The sequence below is a fragment of the Protopterus annectens genome, chromosome 5.part0 (genome assembly GCF_019279795.1).
Source record: "Protopterus annectens isolate FY-2018-M chromosome 5.part0, PAN1.0, whole genome shotgun sequence".
In the NCBI taxonomy this organism is placed as follows: Eukaryota; Metazoa; Chordata; order Ceratodontiformes; family Protopteridae; genus Protopterus; species Protopterus annectens.
The window spans coordinates 1,897,892,786-1,897,901,948 of record NC_056735.1 but is presented as its reverse complement, the minus strand read 5'-3'; the positions used below and the strand labels follow the sequence as shown (position 1 = coordinate 1,897,901,948).

General features: G+C 40.7%; 1 protein-coding gene across 1 annotated transcript in view; it reads right to left on the bottom strand.

The window, feature by feature from the left end:
• Positions 1–1,217: 1,217 nt before the first annotated feature.
• Positions 1,218–9,163, bottom strand: part of SLC25A30 (solute carrier family 25 member 30) — a 685,956-nt gene continuing 678,010 nt past the window's right edge. Inside the window, exon 10 of the mRNA XM_044071715.1 lies at positions 1,218–2,807. Within this exon, the coding sequence (XP_043927650.1) occupies positions 2,766–2,807 (42 nt within the window). The 3' untranslated portion in view covers positions 1,218–2,765. The remainder of the gene's footprint in view (positions 2,808–9,163) is intronic.

The window sequence follows — 9,163 nt, the reverse complement described above, 5'->3', positions numbered from 1 at the left end:
TCTGATTTGTTATCTCATCAAGAAACTGAGTAAAGTGCTCCACTATAGAGAGGGGAATTCATGGCTATCAAATAGACAAGGGGGAATCCCTACACTATTATTAGATGGGCAGGGAGATCACCCTGGTTACAGATCATGCTGCCCTTCAATGACATCATCAGAAAAAGAAATAAAATACAAAGCTCTGCAGGTCTGTCTCAGTACTCTGGCTGTTCGATTTTTGGATCCAACATTGTCCTGGTGTTCACCACCACAATGCAGATGGTCCAACTCACCTACCATCCAGTCACTTTGGAGCCAGTGGGTTCAAGCTGGTTTGATACCATCTGCAAGCCAGTACGGTGGTTCCACCAACTGAGTGCCCAAGAGATAAGGGAAACAGGCCAAAAGAGATAAGTCAGTGCTAAATATTGGTCTGTTGGGAGTATTTACCTAAGAAAGAATACATTTTACATGTCAGAATGCACATGAGAAAAGTAATAGGAATTGGTCCTTTTAAGTTAAAATACATGCCTTTATTTATTTATTTTTAGTTATAATCAATATGATATTATGTATACTGGCACATTTTGGAATGCAGTGTCTCACAATGCTTTGGTTCTCCAGTTCAATTCCAAACTATAGTACCGTTTTGTAGATTATGCATGTTCTCCAAAATCCACATGGATTTGCACCAGAGACTCTAGTTGACTCCTACATGCCAAACATTTATGAATAGGTGAACTGGTAGTACTAAAATTGTGCCTATGCACGTGTACTGTGTGGAAGTATCCCACAACAGACTTGCAGAGAGCAGGAGCCATTCTTGGCAGAGATGCAACTCTGAAATGGCAAAAATGTGCACTGAAATAGACAGGTATACAAATTAGCTCTCATTCACTGCTGCAACAGTATTCTTTTAAATTCAGAGAACAGTATACTTCGAACTCCAAGATATAAACTGCAAATGACCATGCTCAGCAAGGCATGAAAACTGTTACCATAAAGACCAAGCTAACTAAATCAACAGTGGAAAACAGCAGAGGATGAAGCTGCACTGTAGATGGTGGTGGTGCTGCAACTAGTAATTTGTAATGCTGGTATGGATATCCCCAACTATTCACTGCAAAAACATCTGAAGTGTAGTTATGTGCTGCTGTTTAATGCCTCATTCTCAAGATCTGCTAAGATACTCTCAGAACATATAAATATTATACTCTCATTCACATACATAATCCTTTACATAATCCTTTTTACTTGTACACTGTTAGTAAAGAAAAAAAATCACTCCATGGGAACAGATACTCACTTTCACAAATTACAAGTGCTTTTTGTCATGGATTGTTGGTTTTCACTAGAACTACATTAGACTGAACAGTCTGACCTCTGATAAACGAAACAGTGGCATTCAAGAGATAGTTCTGATGCTTCTTAACTTAGATGCAGTTTAAAATGAAAAAATAAATAAATAAAAAAGGTTTCTGCTTTTCACCATTCCCACCATGTCAAATATATCAATCTGTACAGGAAGAATATAGGCAGTCATCTTTATGTTTCAGTAAACAGTCATGTTCACCCTCTGTGAATATCATCGTATCACCTTCATGTCTCTTCTAAAACAACATTTTAAACAACTGAACACACTACTTGGGGAAGAAAATTAAGCATCTTGTGAACAAAGTTTCAAAGCTTAATACAGGAACAAGTAACAAAAAGAGTACTGAAACCTTCAAGGCACAGCCTAGCTTTAAGTACATTTATCAAAAGTATCCATTAATGCCCCTTACACTGTTACAGAAGGATAAATCAACAAGTATCTAGTCAGAAGTTCAAATTTAAAATATTTATTCAATAATTATTCACCTTTGGCATCTTGAAGGGCACAACTAACAGGGACGTAACTTAGTTATCAGATATACTCTGATATTACTCAGTAAGAGCTACGAAGTAGTGACTTCTCATAAGTCATCTAACATCCCTTTTGTAATAAGGGCATTTAGGTATGACAAACCAATCCAGGATGCCTTGACTATGTTCTTTATCTCCTCATTTTCCCTCTACAAACTTGTACCCATGTTTGCAAAGTCCACTGCCACCAACAACAAGTAAAAGGCACAATAATTGGTGTATTTTACCTTCTATTCTTATCATTTCTTGCAGGGAAACAATGTTGTAAAAGGATATCACAGAATGCAAGAAAAAAACATCATATATAGGAGCAGCAGCTTTGAACCAACTGCACAGACCAGGGTTATAATTTTCCACCCATATTTGTGATCCTGCTTCTACCTTCAGGGCATATTTTATGTAATTACTTCCTGTCTTATAAAAATGACAGTAACAATGTCTTATGTTTTATGTAAAGAAAGCATGTCAAAATCTTACCTTAAATGCTGTTTTCAAGAGCTTTCAAAGGATACTGGTAATTTCTCAATGTACCTAAATATATTAAGTACAGGCTTACTCAGTGCACACCCATATAAACAAACACATGAAAATGTCTTGTACAATTAAAATACATCCAGTTTTCCTGCAGTTGTTTAAAAACGTACAAAATGTGGGTGCTCTCTCTTTGCACAATTTACAAATATACAAGTTCAGTAAAATTACTGGACGTCTTTCTTTCACCATTGTATGTCTCAAGGAAACTTGACTGGCTTTTGCTAGTTGCATTCACGGAGTACTTCTGATATTGGAAACTCTTTCCAAGCTGAAGTATCACAGAAATGCCAGACTCCAGTTGAAAATATCTGCCACATCACTCCTATTTTCAAAGGTAGTACTGCTCACAAATCTAATCTCTTCAGCTGTTCATATGTCAGAAAGAACTGAAAATAAATTAAGGAACTTAACAAAACAATGTATTAATCTCATTAACTGTACTTAAAAATAGCAGATATACCTTTACTGTACCAGCTGATTTACAAAGAGAGCCCTCCTTGATGAGGCCTGTAGTCAAGTTCATCCTATTGTACCAATCAGCATTCAACAACTTTTTTCCACAAATTTCTGTGGTCAGGAACACATATGCAAATTTACACACACTGTGATGCCACACATGTACTTACATAACTCTTGCCCTTGTGACCATTAGATTTCCCTTATTCACTAGCAAAACCTCAACTGTAGCTCAAGAAACAGTGTAGATCTGTCACCTCCACGGCTAAGTTTTAAAACGGTGTACATTTGCCTGGAACCTGGCTGGAGTGGCAGCCAGCTAGCAAAAAGACAAAGCAGGGAATTCCTGACCTATCAAAAGGATCCACTTTGTAGATCAAATAATACAGTAAGAATGCTACCTGGTATATATAACACTGAAGACTTTCCTTGACATGTCCTAGGGCTGTGCTGAATCCCAAGCAGTACACCATCAAGTGGAAAGAAACCAGAGGACTTCACCTGAATATAGCTCAGAAACAATGTCCCATGGAAAGTTTTAACCACAAAAGTCCAACTCCCAGAGCTGCAGTCAGAACTATGACTGAAGGACAGACCCATAAGCCAGGGTTAAGCACCAGCAAAACCTTACTGTTGTGGTGTGGCCTCAAGGCATGAGTAGCATCCAACCATGGGTAACAGAATGTGTGGATGCTTGTAGTCAGTGATAGGCAGATTCTGGCATCCACTTTTTTTTTCTTTCCTTCTTTTTCTTCACCTTAGACTAGATCAACAGCAGGGAGCAAACAGGATGAACTGCAAACTTTCAGGTCTGCTTCATGCAAGAAGGAACCTGATTGGTTGCAGTATTTTCCTTTTGCTACTAGAATGAAAGGAGGGGACATCATTCAAAATCTGCAATCTTTCAGATTGGCTTTTTGCAAACACAGGACCCGATTGTTTGCAGCATTTAGTTTACTTTCACATCTGTAATGCACTGTTGAAGAGGAATGCATATCTGGCAAATTTCCATGAGTTTTCCTCTTTTTTTTTTTTTTTTGGGCCCTTTCGCTTGTAAAGGATTAGTCAGTCAGTAATGCCAAACATTAGACTGTCATGCTTCTTTTTGCTCAGATCAGGAATGCATATTGATGCAAAAACTTAACAATTTACGTGAATTAAAGTAATGTTGAAAACTGTTCCCGATATGTGGACAATGTCTCCCAAATATTTTGGCTTTTTCCCAGAATTGTTATGCAAATAAGTAGAGATGTATGGGGAAATATTCCTCACTTTGAGCCTTAAAGTCCATGTTGCATGTAATTTCTCACTGAGAGAGTCAGTTGCTCATTCATGAATTCTTTTTTTTTTTTTTTTACAAATACCAACTGACCAATTACTTACCTGATGTGGCAGTAGTAGTGTCACACAATGCATTGTATTTGCTGAAATCAGTGTAAAACTAATATTGCTAATGTATAGTGTACTGGGGGTTGCTGTATATTTAAGAGTAACAAATGGGCCGTGAATCATTTTATTTAACATCAAAAACATCAACCTTGCTTATGATAGGTGGTGTTATTTGGTAGTTTGGCAGAAGGAGGATGCATGTGAAAGCAACTGCTCACTGGCATTGTGACACAATTGTGTAGCTTTGCAATTTCACAATGTTTTGCTCTGGTTGAGTTCTTGGCTGTGACTTTTTCTATATGCAGTCAGCATGTCCTCCATGTTACTGTATAGGTTTTACCCATGTGCTATGGCTACTTTCAGCACCTCCAATTCATGCCGCAGGTGAACTGGCATTCCTCCAGTTTGCCTGAAGATGAAAGTGCAGGGAGTGTGTGTGTGTGTGTGTGTGTGTGTGTGTGTGTGTGTGTGTGTGTGAAAAATATCAGAGATTTTTATTTGTGAAACTACACCATATTGTCTGGCACATACCTCTTCAGGGTAGCAATAAGAAGAAATGCAATTAACAAGTCATTATCTTTCAAAAATAAGTCATAAAAATTCATCACAGAACATTCAGACCTTTACAGCTTCTAGTGGCTTGGTAGTCCCCACACTATAGACTATATAAATGGATTTCGACTTGGACTTTGTGTTGACCTCTGCTCTCAATCCTATGTATATTAAAACTGGCCGAGAGTGGAGGTGTGCACAGAAAGTTGCTGTATCCGATTTACACGTGTGTGTGTGTGTGTGTGTGTGTGTGGGGGGGGGGGTGGTGACTATGGAGATAGTATGGTTATTATTTCTTTAACTTTCCTCACAAACCTTATGGTCTGCGTAGAAAAAAACTATCCTCACAAACATTGGAGCTGAGCACAGAAAGTAATTATTGTTTATGTAGGGACAGTGTACTGTTTAAAATCAGCAGGTTGGAATACATTACTGTGTAATTATTTTTTCATTTTCCTTACAATCAAGCATCAGATACCTATACAGGTGGTTATCTTCTGGGGACAGGGTAGGAAAGTATACTGTTTGTATACATCTATAAGCAACAGGTTGAAATGTGTCCCTGTGTTCCATCTGTTGCCTTAGTTTTCTCCCAGCTGAATAGCAAACAGGCAAGCCTCCAGAACATGACCTTCAAGTCCCCTAAATGGAAGTGATTTTTCATTCGGAGATGGAAAAAAGCATTCCTAAAGAAACCCCTTCACCAGCTGAAGCCAAACCTCAGTCCTTATCTGAACAATAAACAACAGGCAGAACTCTCCAGAAACCCTTGTTGGAATTCTGACACAAGCACAAAAGTCAATGATCGAACAAGCATGCCCAAAGAAGTGTTACTCACACAGCACAGGGTGATATTCTACCCTGATAAAGAACGGTATTCACCTGGAGACCAAAGAGAAGGGTTGTCAACTCTAGATTCCCCTCAAGAGCCCCAGACAGAAGGGTGGCAACGTCAGACAAAAAAAAGTGGGGTCAATTGACTCACCCAGCCACCAAGGGGCACTAAGGAGGACTTTCAACTTAATTTGTGAATTCTACAAGGAGATGTGTAATTAATGAGAGAAAGAAAAGTAAGGAATTCCCAAAATCACAACAGGGAGAATACTACCAACCTCTAACCAACTCTTCAAAATCTACTGTCCTAGCAGAGCAGGAAGATGGTAATCCTACAGGTGGCATATGGACTGATCTCTAGAGTGCTCCAACTTCACTGTCTCAAAACAGAAACAGTTTCTAGCACTACCACAACATGACAAGACTGTGGGCTGGCACTGAGCAGCAGCATACATGTTCTTATTCACAGGAATGAAAGCTACTTAGGCAGAACAACCTGTAAGCAAGACGGGTTGTGGCCAACCCAAATCTTCATGCAGGGGGAAGAAGGACATGTGCTCTTTGCTTGCAAAAGGAGACACATTAGGTCTCAGCAAGTACTGAATCCACAGCCAGATGAACCAACAGACAAACCAGCAAGTAAAAAAAAAAAAAAAAAAAAAGCCTAAGAAGTCCTTAGGTGAGCTATGCCATGCCAATAACTATTCAAAGTCCGCTATGGGAAGGTAGTGAAAGATCCATCAAGGGTATGGTAATAACCCAGATCACTAATCCAAGACCTCAAAACCAGGGACTGATACTAGAGGAAGTCAATGTTTGGACAGCCTACCATAGACACTTTAAAGACCACAACCCAACACCCTAATAATGGGCAATTTCAACTACCCCACCATTAACTGGGAAAACTACTCATGTACCAACTCTTTTGCTCAACGTTTTCTGGAATTCATAAATTCCAACGCTTTGGATCAACTTATTCACACCCCCACCAGGGGCAGCAATATCCTAGACCTGGTCATTACTAACATGGGCAACTGGTGTTCCACACCAGAGGTCAATTCCTCGTTGGTCAGATCCGACCACAAGCTAATTACCCCAGAATTAGGGAAACCACCGTAAAAAACTTCTCCAAAGCCAACTTCACACTTCTTAAGACAGAAGTGGCAAACTTCATGACACCCATGCAGACAGACAATAGAGGTATGACTGCTGAATCCTACACAAATGCACTTTATAAGCACTTACATGAGTGCATGGATCATGCTATCCCTAAATAGAATCAAGATGCTATCCTCCAAAAAAAGGAAGCCAATCTGGTGGTCCTCTGCCATAAACAAACTCTACAACAGAAGAAAGAAACTGTTGCAAAAAAGAGTAACATACCATGACTGGAGGAATTCCCTGGTCAACCTCAGTAAGAAGCTGAGATCCATCATAAAATCCTCCAAAGCTAGTTACGAAACAAAATTGCCACTGACTCTAAAGACAACCAAAAAGCATTCTATAACTATGTCAAGAATCTCAATGGCAACACTCAGATCTGCTCTGAGTTACAGCACAATGGCACTAAATATACAGAACCAAATGATATTGCCAACATCCTGGCAGATAGGTTCAGTGTGAACATTACCCCCCTCTCAGCCCCTAGAGGGCCCATCTCTATACCGGAAGAATGCAAAGTTCCTGTAATCACGGATGCACAGGTAAAAAAAAAAAACACTCTCCAAAGCATAGAACACAGCATCCATGGGACCTGACAATATCCCAGGCTGAGTTCTACACGAACTACAGAATGAACTGGTACCCTACCCAAGTACCATGTTCTATCATAGCCTCACCTCAGGCTTTGTGCCCACTGAATGGCGCACCATGACTGTTATCCCACTCCACAAAGGGGGAGCCATGACGGACCCCGGGAACTACCACCCCATTAGCCTGACGAGCCTGGTCTGCAAGGCCATGGAACGTATCATTATGGAACTCATAAACAAAGACATTGGTAATCTCCAAACTCTGGACCCTACCCAGTTCGGATTTGTAAAAGGCAGATCCATGTCTCCTAAACCTGACTGACTTCTTTGAAGCAGTCACCAAAGCCATAGATGAGGGTAAGGTGGTTCACACAACTTATCTAGATCTCGCCAAGGCTTTAGACAGCATCCCCCACTCTGGAATTATAGATAAGCTCACTAAACTAGGTATAAATCCCTATGTCACAAGATGGGTTGCCAACTGGCTCATGGACAGAACCCACACTGTGAAAGTAGCAGACTCCAAATCCGACTTCAGACCAGTGACAAGTGGAGTACCACAGGGTTCAGTCCTGGGTCCTCTCCTGTTTGGTATCTACTTCTCTGAAGTACAGGCTAACACAGAAGGTATTTGGCTAACAAAGTTTGCAGATGACTGCAAACTAGGAGCCATAATAGAAACTCCTAACGATGTGGACATGCTACAAAAGGGCCTCACTGAGACAAATGCCTGGTCTCAAAGCCATGGCCTGAAGCTCAATGCCAAAAAGTGTATTGTCATCCCCTTTGGTAAAAACTCTGTACCCATGAACTACCACATAGCTGGTAGTCTACTTAATGCCGAAAATGGGATAAGAGACCTTGGGACACAGGTGGACAGTAGTCTCTCCTTTGATAATCACATCGCCACAGTGGTCAGGAAATCCTTCTACGTGGCTCACCTCATCACAAAAGGTTTCTCATCCAGAAAAAAAGAGGTCATTGTTCCCCTCTACTCATCACTCATTAGACCCATTACAGAGTACAATGCTCCTTTTGGTATGTACCTCACAAGACATCTACAACAACTGGAAAGGCCACAGAAATACCTCACAAAGAGGATTACTGGCCTCAAACAGATACCCTATGCAGACCGTCTCAAAAAACTCTAGCTTTACTCCGTCGCATATCACCTACTCAGAGGTGATCTCTGCCTAACATACAAAGCTATGTCAAACCCAGAGCTGTTGGACATGCTCCACTTAAAGAAATCCCAATCCCTCAGAGCTGCATGCTCTAGGGACCTAAACCTTGTCACAAAGTACAGTTTTGTACCTACCATAAATGTAGATGTCCGAACTGGATAGCATCTGCAGTCATAACAACTGGGTTGTCCTGTCGTCAGGCAGCCCTTCGGTCGGCCGGATTCCAAAGTCCGGGTCCGGCCTCGGCTGATGTCGCACTTCACCCGACGTCATCTCTGCTGGTCTTCGGGTATAAAGGCATCAGCCGACGCCATTTTCTTCAGTGTTTCTTGCCCCAGATGCCAGTTGCCCTCTTGGAAGGCTAAATTTTGGGTAAAAATGCCAATGTTTCCCAAAGGATAGAAGGCAAACACAAAAATAAGCATGTATGTACATATATACAAACAAATACACCATAAGAGACTCCCCACCAGCTAGCTATTAGGAGGGTAAATACCCTAGGAGTACCACAGAGGGAAGGAGGGAGGGTAATCCTGACTGCAGATGCTATCCAGTTCGGACATCTACATTTATGGT